Genomic DNA, 13,089 nt, shown 5'->3' on the forward strand with positions numbered 1-13,089 from the left:
CTATTATTATTTTTTTTTAAAGTTTATTTTATCATAGAAGAATGTCTGATTTATCATTTTTTTTAAATATGCTTAATTATTATCTTAACATGTACACTAATTAACCCACCAATCTCTTATTTCAATCTGATTCTTAAATCATGTCATTTATTTGGAAATTTACTCAATACCTTAAAAAACTAATTATTCAATTACCTATTAATTTCTAACCAAAGATATCCATTCTTTCAATATATGCTATTAATATGCAGGTATTCAAATTTAATAATTAAAAATAATTTGCAAGATGATCCACTCAATAAAACTGATTCAAAATTCTCTTTAGATTGATCGAGGTGGGATCAGGCTAATAGAGTTGTGTTTATTATAAAAAGATTACTAGTATAATAAATTACAATGAAAAATCATTCAAGCTCAATCATAAAATGTAAGAACTCATCTTTTACAATAATTATTGACTTTATTTAAAAATACACTTGGCCAGATTTCTAGTACATTTGCAAAAATTATTAGAATGATTACACTTACAAATTGAGGTAATATATTAGACTTAAATAGTCTAAAACATTTTCAAAGAAACCAGTACATGCATGTTTATGACCACTATGTATATGAGTTTCAACAAACAAACTAAAGTGTTTATGACCATAGCGCATTCGAGTTTCAAGTAGATACGACAATATGAGAACAACTCGAGAAACCATTACAATAGGCAATTTAGGCTTTTAGAGGATAAAGACGAATTGGGAGGCCACCTTCTGGGACGGGCATAGGATCCACGATGATCTTATCATCGACAATAACTTTTTCCCACTTGTATCTCGTGACTAGGTTGTGCATGAAGGCGAGGATCTCCAACCTCGCGTACTCTTTACCGGGACACATCCGTGGCCCCCCTCCAAAGGGCACGTAAGTGTATGGTGTCGGTCCACTACCTTCGTACCTCAATGGGTTGAAAGTATCTGGCTCGGGGTAATATTTAGGGTTTCTATGAGTCGAGTGTGCACTCCAATAGAGCTTCCATCCCTTTGGAATGGAGAAACCGGAGTAAGTGAAATCAACTATGGCTTGACGGAAAGCACCTTGAAGGGGAGGGTTAAGTCTCAACACCTCGCATGCCACATTCCATGAATATTTCATCTTTTGAATATCATCCCAATTCAACAGTTCTCCCGGTGCCTTAGATTTCGCTATCTCCATTTGTTCTGTTGAGTTAAAAATAATTCAATTTCAATCATTTAACAAACAATCGTAGACATTTATTTAAGATTGATTGATTTACCTCTAAAAACCTCGGTATAGACCTCGGGCAACTCAGCGAGATATTTTATGATGAAGGTTATTGTTATACTAGCGGTGTCGTGTCCTCCAACCAACAATCCCAAAATCTTATCGGCAACATCCATCTCTTGCATGAAGTTTCCATCGTCGTCGGCCGTCAACAACATGTGCGACAATATGTCTTGAGTAGGTGACGCCTTGTTCTCGGCTAAGTCGATCTTCCTTTGCTTGATAACGGCTCTAAGATCCCTTCGAATTTGATTGGAGGCCTTAATGGCCTTGTTGAAAGGCGTCCCGGGGATGTCTATGGGGACAGAAAAGATCCCCGAGGCGAGGAGGTTGAAGGGCTCAGAGAACTTAGCGACTTGATCGGGATCCTCAACGCTGATGAATAGGCGACACGCGAGCCAAAATGTGTACATCTTGGCAAGTGGAAACACGGTGACCTCATCGCGGTTAGCCCAGTCAGATTCAAGGTGGCGACGGGAGATGGAGTCCATTATTCCAATGTAACGGTGGAGGGCCTCCGCCCTTAGAACATGCGGGAGGAGCTTCCTCATTTTCTTCATCTCCTCGTTCGACGAAGTTTGAGTTGACGATGGAAATATCTATACGAAAACCATTTATTTTATTAGATATAATCCGAATTCAAATGAAATATTATTAGTGATTAGTCAAGTTAATTATTAACCTTGTCAATAGACGCGGGCCACCAAGCGGTGACGAGTTTGTTCTCATTCGAGAACATAAACTTATTGCCCGCAGCTCCACAAAGGACGACGGTATGCGCCCCGAAGAGTGAAGTTTTAAAGGCATGAGGGGAGAACTTTGCCATTCTCTCTTGTATAAACTCTTGAGGGTTTCCATTCCATCCTTTCTTGAGATATTCCAAACTCTCGCCAAAGATTGGCCATCCGGTGGTCCCGGGTGGTAAGGAACCGGCATCGGACTTCGACCTCATGAAGAGCCTAACCGTAAGGGCGGTGGCTATGAGGACACATACTAGGGGGAGGACGTCGGAGAGGAGAGAAAATTCCATTGTTGGAACTTGATGAATTAAGAAAGAAGAGTGTGTGTTTTGAAATGAATGGTTGATGGTCCATATATATAGTGGTTGTCAATTTTTAATAAATATGTAGCTAGATACTATTGTTACATTTGAAAACCCTTTTATTTTAGTTAGAAAAAAAGCTATTTATATTTATGTATTTTAAAATAGTTTACCTATACAAAAAGAAAAAGAAAAAGAAAAAAAAAAAAGTGTTTCAAATTAAAGGGTCATACACACATGAATATGAATATATGATACCCACCTACTATTGATGCCTTTCATAAATGAATAAAGACCAGAGGACTATTGATATTTTAAACTTACTCTTCAACTTCCCTGCACCTAATGTCAGTTTGAACCCTAATTAAATAACCTAGACACTAGATACTTATCATATAAGAAATAAAACAAGTTTAAGTTATGACAAAATAAATACTATTTAAAATGGTACAAATGTTTTTTATAAAGAAAAAAAGGTTCATAAAATAAAAAACAGTTAGACGGAAAAATGTCTTACTAAGAATAGAAAAGGTAATTTTTTATGTTTTTAAAAAGTTCTGAAAATAATCTTTTAATACGGCAGACGAAATGATTAACAATTAGATATTTTTACACTTCTGTCATTAGGGGTCAATAATAAAATAATGGCAACACAATTTTTTTTGGGTAGATATTTGTTAATTGGTATTGCCCAAATTTTGTTGATCGGCATTAAATTGGTCATTTTTTATTTTATTTTTTATAAACAGAAACAAAACTATTCAGAGGATGCAACGGGTTATTAATTCCTCCTCTTGAAAAGAATATCATAAATAAGCTCAAATATATTCGGAAATATTCTATTTAGACATAAATTTGTCAAAATATGTCCTATTTATCGAATTAACGATAAAATTAACATTATTAAATTTTGATTTATTATTATTATTACCACCTAAACTCAAACAAAAAAGTTGACCCTAGAACCGCCGTATGAAGACATTACATAAATCACAAAATATGGATACAACAATTTATCTGTATGAATAAATAAATTGAGTAACAGGCTAAAATTGTTCTTAAAATAGCTTATAAGAAGTAGAAGAGTAACAAACTGGTACACTAATCTAGTTAGACAGAAGGAACACCATTAAATTTTGATTTAGATGTATTTAATATATTTTAACTTAATCATATAATTCACATTTTAATTATAATTAAAAATAAAGAAAATTGAAGTTACCAAAAATGATATCAAGGGACACTAATCATTGAAAAACTTTTTTGAGTCCGAACATAATATAGCTCTTTTATCTGATATGTACCAAAATGTTATTTTATTGATGTATTTGAGAATTACAAATTAAGAAGCAAATGTAAGAAAAAATAAAACAGAAACATATATAGGAGAAAATGAAAACAAAACAAAAACATGTAGCTACCAAGATAATAACATCGACTTCAAATTTATGGTAGGTACGTAAACTAAAACAATTTGAATGGTTGTTTTTTATCACAAAAAATACGATTGATAAGCAAAACAATTTATTGGTTAAACATTAATCATTAAAATATTAATTTATAGTATAATTACAAAATCTTTCCACTAATTGAATAGGGAGAACAAAAAACTTAAGATAAGCTTTATACGTACAAATCAATAAGGAATAAACAAACAAAACTGCAAGCAACTCAATTTTATATTTCATTTTTAATATGAAAATCTCTTAAATTTATCTTATGAATAATAGTATAAATCGTTTTGAACTTATTTTGGATAATGTGAAATCAATATTCAAGTTTGTTGTTCTCTTTTGAAAACAAAAAAAAAATGGTCCAAGTAAGAGTGCAGATTTTATATATATAACTATTTATGAAATAACTTGCGACCAAAATTGAACTAAAAAGTTATTAGTAGGGACGACCCAAGATTTAAGTTTGAGTGGGTTTGAAAAAATTTCAGAGTGAGTTTAAAAAAATAACGAGAAAATTTTGATTATAACGAGTGGATAAAGGTAAGTTTTAATATTTTCTTAATAATTATATAAACAAACAGTTAATTATATTGAAATTTTTTAAGAAATTAGTGGGTATTGTCAAATTTGAACCGTAAATTTTGTTTTTCGGAGTAGACAAAACTCTAGTTACTAGACAAATACAATTTGAAATAAACCCCAAGCAATGCCCATAAAGTCTTATGTCTTTCTGTACCAATTCAATCGGCGATTAAAGACCATTCTTTCTGTAATACTTAAAATTTAACAAAAAGATAAATGGAATTTTAATATAGCAAAAATCCGAAACTTTTTAATTGTTTGACAATAAAAGATTGTAAGTAGTGATAATTTTGAAAGGTTGATCCTCAATTTCCTTTTGGAGATAAAAACAAATGAATTCACTCTATGTGTAGATATATTAATCTTTTTTACAAACTCAATAATTCAATTATTTTAATTTAATTATAATAACATGTACCAATAGGCGGTAAAGACTCGGAACTAAATGATAAATTACCAAAATTTATAACTCAAAGTCATTCTAACATAAATATATAATATCAATTAATTAAAATATTTTCTCTCCCTCCAATCAAAAATAAATCTAAAAAAAAATTGATAAGTCATTTCTCCTAGACCCTTGGATCATTGTTTTTTTTTTCATCACTCACATGTGTGGTTGGTGTTGCATTTTCTTCTTAACATTACTTTTTAGTCGGATTATTTTTTATTATTATTTTGGAGTCTAAAACAAATTTTTAATCGTTGGTGGGTCGTTTATTGTTCATACAATTCGATTAAGATGATGGTAATCATTTCACAAGCAAATACTCGTCATTCTCTTAGAGGCAAAGAAGACAAAAATAATTAAATTTGAAGTTTTTTTTATTAATTTTTTAATAAGAAGTTATTGGATTTAATATTACATATAGAGACACTCTTACAAGTATTCTTTTAAAATTTGTATAAATTTTTCATTATTTGAATCATATGTGTAGATGATCTATTATAATTTGGCATAACCTTTTTCGGTGATGTTTACCAACAATTGGCTAAATTTTAACTGTCGCTCAAACTATTTAGTAGAGATTCTTATTTTCGATATTATTCAATTAATTCGTTCGGTTTTGCTTTACTTCATAAGTCACCATTCAAAACTCAATAGAAGTTGTCTGGCATGTAATTCTCAACAAATTGCACGATTGTTGTTGAATATTTTTTATTATAAATTGTTCATACAATTAGATATCTAGATTATCAATTGTTTATCTTATTTTGTATTATTTATTAAATGATTTTTTATTTGTAACTTTAAATTAAATTTAATGAAAATTAATTTTTTATAAAAAAAATCTAATTAAAATAAATAATAAAACAATATTTATAATTCTCTATATAAAAATTAGTAATAATTTACGCGGACACGCGTATTGACGAACATAATTTGAAATTCTCACAAACAATATCGAATATGAATGAATAAATCAGCAAAGACAATTCTTTCTTCCAAACCGGTCCCACCAAGGCCACCACATTTGACTTGAAGACTTGAAGTTTGCACATTCTCAAAGTAGAAAAACACCTAAGGGCAATGTTCGAATTTAAGTTTTTTTTTTAAAAAATGGTAATATTGACAATGATTTTGAAGAACAATATTTGTTTTTTTAATAAAAATGTTCGTATTTTAGTATTTTAGTTAATAATTGAGGAATATGATGAATAAAATAAATAGTGAAATTATATTTAATTAGTTTGTGTTATTTAAATAATTCGAACTGAACTCAGTGTTTTTTCAATTCATGTTAATTATTAAAGAAAATTTAATAGTGTTAATATAAAATGATAAAATAGAAAAAGTTATTTTAAAATAAAATGGAGAGTGAAATGATGTTGTTTGATTATGTTAGTTGCTTAAATAACCCAACCAAACAAAAAAACTCTTAAATGGACAATAACATGAAAATGACCAATCTGCCATCCATGTTCTTCACTAACACAATTTTTAAAAATCGTGAAAAATTATTATTAGATCTCATTATTTTCTTAAACGTCAAATTAATTAACATTTTTTAATTATTTAATTAATTACCATTAGTTGTAAATTGAAATAGTAAAAACAAAACTTGTATTATTGATTCATGGGTTGAGTGCGGTTGTTTAAGCTTAAAATTAAAAGTCAAAAAGTGGGTTTTCTTTAGTACAAAAGAAAATAAAAGAAAATAAAAAGGAAAAATAAAGAAAAAAAAACGATGAAGTGTATAATATGGAGTCCACACAGTTAAAGGGTAACTTTTAGATGGGTCATGTAGACATTATTGGAAGTCAATGAATTAAGAAGACTTCTTAAGTTTGAATAATAAGTTTTCAAGTATATATATTTCACGGAAGAAATTTGAAAATTAAATTAATCAATGAAATAAGTTATATATCTTACTAAAATATGTGTGAATTTGTTTGATTTTTAATGATTTTTTTTATAATAAATAATAATTTAAATTCCAAAAACATATAAGGGAAATTAAACTATTTAGTATAATTAATATAATAAATTAAACATTTATCTTCATAAGGGGTTGTGTACTTACTAGTAGAAAAAGAGGTATCAGTGAGGACGAAAACCGTTACTGAAAATATCGTTACTGATAAGTACTGTATCGAAAATTTTAATAAAAAAAAATTATAACTTTACCATATATATACAATTATTTCAGTAACATAGATAATTGAGTAACATACCAAATATAAATAATATATCACAGTTTTGGTATGACATCCTATATACAAAATAATATTCAAGTTAAAATAATTATATTAATTTTTAAAAGTTAAGCTTTTCTAGTTAAATTAAAATCGAATATGTTTAAAGAATAAAATAATTTATTAAAATTATAGAGAAATAATATATACTTTTAAAGTTGAATTTTAATTTTTTAGAAAATAAAATAAATTTATTAAGATTTAGAATTGGTTGTGAGTTTAATTAATATATATATATATATATATATATATATATATATATATATTTAGTTTATAAATACTATACCGAAATCGATATTTTCAATATTTTACGATAAAGTATTTTTAATATACCGAAAATATTAAAAATTTTCCTACTCTAATACAAATAGTTGGCTCTCAAAATGCAATTAACTAACATTATATTATTCAAATAAGTATATAATTAAATTTAATATTAAACTAAAATAATGATTAATCTTTCAAATTTATGCATGATACTTTATTTTTAATAATATATAGTTAACTTAGAAATTGTTACAATTAAATTATTTAAAATTAAAATATTATAGTAAGGAAAATATATTAATAATAGTCCATGCAAACAAAAATTATGTCAAATGTCTATTCTGAAAATTTATCAAAATATTATTAATATTGTATAAATTAAAATTTATCATATATTATTTCACCTACATTTAAATTCAAGTAATAAAAAAATCTGACTTAAATCTAATTTTGTGAAGTTACCATTCAATTGTCATATGATTTAGAACAGGGATTATGAAAGAAAACATAGTTGTTATTCTTTTATAAATAATTCAATGACACAAGTGAATATTTTAGTTTTTTTTTTTTTTTTTATATTTGAGGAGATGACCCTCAAAAATGTCTTAAATGCGGAAAGTGCAGAGTTTAAAAAAAAAACCCGCTGGTGACCCCTTTTACTGTTTTTGGACGAAAATGCCTTTTATTTTTTTATTTTTCAAAAAATTTTAATTATGAATTTTTTTTGGACGAAAATGCCCCAGTTGCGTCACGTAATCGCGAGACGAAAAAAATTGAAAAAAAAGAATTTCGGTTGCGTCACGCAACTTCAGTTGCGTTACGCAAGGATATAATTGTTATTAAAAAAAGATGGTCACCAACGCTATTTAATTTATGCTCCTACACTATCAGTTATTAGGCCTATCAGTGGGGTCGTTTCCCCAAATTTCCCGTTTAAGGAAATGCCTCATGCTATTTTTTTTTTTGAAATAATATTATTTTTATCCTTAAAAAATGATTTACATTTTTTCTAAAATTTGTTTACATAGAAATGATATATATTTTATTCTAACATTTTGAAAGGTTAATTTGTATTATGTTTATATTGATTATTGATCTTTTGACTACTAATATTGACAATTAATAATAGTTGTTGTGACCTACATTTTCTATCTGTTTCCTATACTTTTCTTATTCATTGCATTGCCACTTCCATAATGCCCCACTAACCTTTAATGTCAACCAATTGTAGCATTATGTCTTTTATGATATTATTTGTGTAGAACGAGAGATATATCATCATGATGCCAATTTTGGGCATTAGTTATGACGTTATAATGATAATTATCACTAGTTGGATAATCTATATATTGCGTCATTGGTTAAGATTTAATGGGATTGACTAAACGAGGTCTTTGAGTTATGATTCTCAATTGTTGTAAATAAATTTGTTTACAAAAATTAATATTTGTTATGATTTTTTTTTAAAATATATAACTCTTGAGTTAGTTTAAATGTTAAGAATTGTAAAAAAAAAACCTAAAAATTACAAGTTTGATTTACATCCAAATTGTGTTCATTTAAAATTGGAATAACTAGGGGAGTGAAAAATTGTAGGGGCAGCAAAATGATGTGAAAATTGACATGTCATTATAGAAACTAGCATTTAGCCAGTGCATTTGCACGAATAATAATATAAAAACCGTGAAAAAAATTACGGATAACATTTTTTATTTTATTTTTAACCGTTTTAAGTTTATGGGTGAGTCAACCCAGAATCCGACACAAGTATTCATTTACTCAACATCATTATATATTAGTTATTTAAAAAGTTGAACTTATATTAATATTAAAACGTTCCGCGTTTACCAAATTTGGTGTTAAATTTAAAATATAAAGTCTTTGTAGCCTAGTTGGTTAAAGAGTTGTACTTGTTTTGTTAGGTTGCAAATTCGAAACATACCTCTAGCAATTTTAATTTTATTTTTAACCGTTTTAAATTTAAAAACGGGTCAACCCACAATCCGACCCAAGTATCCAAATTAACCACAGCTCTCGACCCGGCAATCCGGACACTTTAAAAATTAAGCATCATTATATATATAGAGATTAGTTAGTTAAAAAGTTGAACTTATATAAATATTAAAACGCCCCGCGTTTATCAAATTTGGTGTTGATTTTAAAATATAAAGTCTTTGTAGCTTAGTTGGTTAAAGAGTTGTACTTGTTTTTGTTAGGTTGCAAGTTCGAAACATACCTCTAGCATTTTTAATTTTATTTTTAACCGTTTTAAATTTAAAAACGGGTCAACCCACAATCCGACCCAGGTATCCAAATTAACCACAGCTCTCGACCCGGCAATCCGGACACTTTAAAAATTAAGCATCATTATATATATATAGATATGATGCTTATTATTTTCTCTTTCTTTAATTTTAAATTGTACATGTCACTTAAAATATTTTATAATTTTTCTTTTAAACTTTCTTTTATTTTAAAAAAATATTTAATAATTTTTTTCTCTTTAATTTTTTTATTATTATAAATATTTACTTAATTTGCTTTAACTTTTTTATTATAAAATTATTATAAATTTTTATTTAATTTGAAATTGAATCATTAAAAGATAAATTATTCAAACTTAAACTAGAAACTAAATGTAACTCAAATTACTAATATTCAACCTATATAAAAAGAAAAATCCTATAAGTTATAATATTATGGGTGGGTTGAATTGAATTTTTAATAAATCTTAAAAAAAATATGAAATAAAAAAAATGAATAAAATTTAAAAAAGAAATAAGATAGAGAATTTTTTAAAAAAATAACAGTTTAATATATATATATATATATATATATATATATATATATATATATATAATTCTACTTATTATTACTTAATAATTTTTTATATTTATCTTCTTATTCTCTCTTATATTTATATTTATTGATTTATTATTTTTTTAATTATTACTCTTAAAAATATATAAATTAATTAATTCAAATATATAAATATATAATTACAAATTAATAAATAAAAAATATATATATATAAAACAAATTCTTCGTAAATATTCTCATTTTGTTTCTGTCTCTACTATAGAATTTATTTAAAATAAATAAAAAATAATAAATTATTGAGAGAAAGAAATAATTAAAACGTACTTATAGTGGCATATATAATAATTTAAAAAAAATATATTTATAATAATAAAAAATTAAAGATAAAAATTATGAAGTGTTTTTTAATAAAAAAAATATTAAATACTCCGTATTTAAGAAGAAAGTGAAAATGTAAATATTAAGAAAAGAGAAATTATTAATTGAGATAAAAGAGAAAAAAAAATATATATACTTAGTCAACAAGTTTAATGATTACTTTTTGTTACAAATATTTGGCTCCTTATCATTACTTTACTTTACTAGGTAAGTATGTGTTATCTTTTAAAAAAAAATTAAAACATATATAAATGTTTAAAAATAATAAAATTATGGGTTTTTTTATTAGGTTTCAATTAATTAAAATTTCTGAACATTTTCTTTTTATCTTATTGGGTTTTTTATTCTTAAATAAATAAATAAAATATTAATGTCTCAAATTTAACTATCGAATTAAACGATTATCACGGGGAGATGATTTAAAATTCGATAGATAAAACTTATGATAAATATGAATATTTTATTTATTTATAAATAGCACCTAAATAATAAATTAATTACATATAATTTGAACTGAAACCAAATTATAAGTCTGAAAAGATGGACTCAATTAACCCAATATTGAACTTAAAAAAATAATAAAATAAAATATCAAAACGAGACATAAATATCAGAAGATATTAAATACACAACTTAAACTTTATTTAGTTCCAAAATGAGAATTAAACTTTCAAAATCATTAAATCCAAAAAGGTTAAAGTATAATCCGCCTCCGTCTTCCTTCGGCAGCTCTTCACTGCCGCCTCGCCTCCGTTTCCGTCTCTCCTACTTCCGTCTCCCATCGCCTCTGGATTTGATCCCGACAAAGTCCCCATCCTTCCCTCAATCCATAGAAGAAAAATCGATTCCAAATTTGCAGAAACCTCTTTCGATTTGGAAAATCATCAAAGTTCGTAGATAGATCGAGAGATGGGGCGAGATCAATAACCCCCTTGAAAATGGATACGCGATTCCGGTACGTAGTAGATGATCCATACTCTGATGCCGTAGACATCCACCACGTCGAAGTTCGTAAGAGTAGTAATGGTAGATTCTTCAATGCTGCAGTATTTCTCGCTGCAGCATCTTCTGTTGCCTTCCACCTTCCGACAATGGTAAATTCTTTAATCGCTTTCTGGATTTTTACTTCCCTTTACTAGATTTTGTGTTAATTTGTTGATTTCACAGGTAAATGAGAGATTGATTCCTCAATCTCTGTACTGGGTCTTCCTATTTACTGCTATTTTCATTCTTAAATGGGTTCGTCCTAAGGTTGTTAAAGGTAAACATATGAAGAACAAAACCAGTCTCTTAATTAACCAAGATTGTAGTAGCTGCTTTACTTGTTTGATTCATTTTGTCAATCAATGCCTATAGAATCTGTTGTGATAATGCCAGCTTTTGGAATCCAACTAGAAACACATTACACCAGGTATATCATATCATATCATATCCAACTACTAAAAATGAATACTTTTGTTCAATTCACAATTTCAAGATTCTTTTAACAACTTGTGATCTATTTTCTCTGGGTAGGGGAAGAACCAACCGTCGATTCATTCCCATGCACAAGATTCTAAAACCTGTTCTTGCTGAATGTTTAACACCAATGACATGTTATTGGACATTGTCTCTGCTTATGCATGGGAGGGAGGAAGAGCTTATTCTGGTTTTTAAGGTAAACTGATGATGTTATTTCTAATGAACATTCTTCTTCCATTCTCATGTTTTCCATTCACATTATCTAGGACCTACGGCCCCCAGTGGGAATTTTAGTGCCGGTTTGGAAGGCTTTATGTGCAGCAGCCACAGATACATGTCGATGAACTAGTGTCCTATTAACCTCCATCAATCTGACATTCCTTGTTTGAAAAAGATAGTCATTTGCCCAAAACCTAACAACAAACAATGATATTGTATAGAGACAGGAATATCTTAGGATGGCAGCACGATTTCAGCCTGTACAAGAGTGATTTTGAGTGACTTCCAAAATGTAAATTAGTCTACATACAAACCTTTATATTGAATCATTGTATTGTTCATCTAATTGTGGGTGCGCATTGTTATCTTGAATCAAGTTCATTTCCTGGATAATTGTGGGTTATTCTGATCAAGAATCTGCTTTCTTTTGCTGAACAAATGATGGGTTGTAACTCAGTAAGTAGTACATTATGCTAATGGTGTATCTTTGTAAATTACCATTCCTTTATGAGAAAGATTTGTTACACAGCTTGGATTATTTGATCTTCTATTTGATCTGAAAAACACTAATTTGTCTTAAGAAGCATCCATGTTTAGTTAAATTTATTGAGAATTTAGACATTTTCTTTTGAAACCTTACAATTTAGAGCTCTTTAGAACGAGGTCAAAATGACACGCACAATAAGTTAATCGCGTTTGAAATCGTTAAGACTTTGTTTTGTATAACCTTAAATATAAGTTACCCAAATTATAAAATTTGAAAAAAATTTAAAATCTCAATTGACCATAAACCAATTTTGTCATCAAGGATAAATTTTTGTTTTGTTTATGGAAGCACATTCAAATTTGAGGTTGAATTAATGCTATTATATTGACTAT

At 27.6% G+C, this 13,089-nt stretch overlaps 2 protein-coding genes across 2 annotated transcripts; one reads left to right on the forward strand and one right to left on the reverse strand.

The window, feature by feature from the left end:
- Positions 1-699: 699 nt before the first annotated feature.
- Positions 700-2,320, reverse strand: LOC124910083 (beta-amyrin 28-monooxygenase-like). The gene is made up of 3 exons (XM_047450705.1): positions 1,973-2,320; positions 1,283-1,889; positions 700-1,205 (listed from the first exon to the last, which is right to left on the reverse strand). The coding sequence occupies exons 1-3, from the start codon at positions 2,318-2,320 to the stop codon at positions 718-720; spliced, it is 1,443 nt and encodes a 480-aa protein (XP_047306661.1). The 3' UTR covers positions 700-717.
- Positions 2,321-11,235: 8,915 nt separating this feature from the next.
- Positions 11,236-12,686, forward strand: LOC124910560. The gene is made up of 5 exons (XM_047451226.1): positions 11,236-11,624; positions 11,698-11,791; positions 11,887-11,941; positions 12,046-12,187; positions 12,258-12,686. The coding sequence occupies exons 1-5, from the start codon at positions 11,469-11,471 to the stop codon at positions 12,333-12,335; spliced, it is 525 nt and encodes a 174-aa protein (XP_047307182.1). The 5' UTR covers positions 11,236-11,468; the 3' UTR covers positions 12,336-12,686.
- The last annotated feature ends 403 nt before the right edge of the window (positions 12,687-13,089 follow it).

The sequence above is a fragment of the Impatiens glandulifera genome, chromosome 7, assembly GCF_907164915.1.
Source record: "Impatiens glandulifera chromosome 7, dImpGla2.1, whole genome shotgun sequence".
In the NCBI taxonomy this organism is placed as follows: Eukaryota; Viridiplantae; Streptophyta; class Magnoliopsida; order Ericales; family Balsaminaceae; genus Impatiens; species Impatiens glandulifera.

Coding starts and splice junctions, on each gene's coding strand:
- LOC124910083 (XM_047450705.1), bottom strand. CDS start 2,320: ATGGAATTTTCTCTCCTCTCCGACGTCCTCCCCCTAGTATGTGTCCTC. Junction 1,890..1,972: donor GGCCCGCGTCTATTGACAAG/GTTAATAATTAA, acceptor GTTTTCGTATAG/ATATTTCCATCGTCAACTCA. Junction 1,206..1,282: donor CTATACCGAGGTTTTTAGAG/GTAAATCAATCA, acceptor TTAACTCAACAG/AACAAATGGAGATAGCGAAA.
- LOC124910560 (XM_047451226.1), top strand. CDS start 11,469: ATGGATACGCGATTCCGGTACGTAGTAGATGATCCATACTCTGATGCC. Junction 11,792..11,886: donor TCGTCCTAAGGTTGTTAAAG/GTAAACATATGA, acceptor CAATGCCTATAG/AATCTGTTGTGATAATGCCA. Junction 12,188..12,257: donor AGCTTATTCTGGTTTTTAAG/GTAAACTGATGA, acceptor CACATTATCTAG/GACCTACGGCCCCCAGTGGG.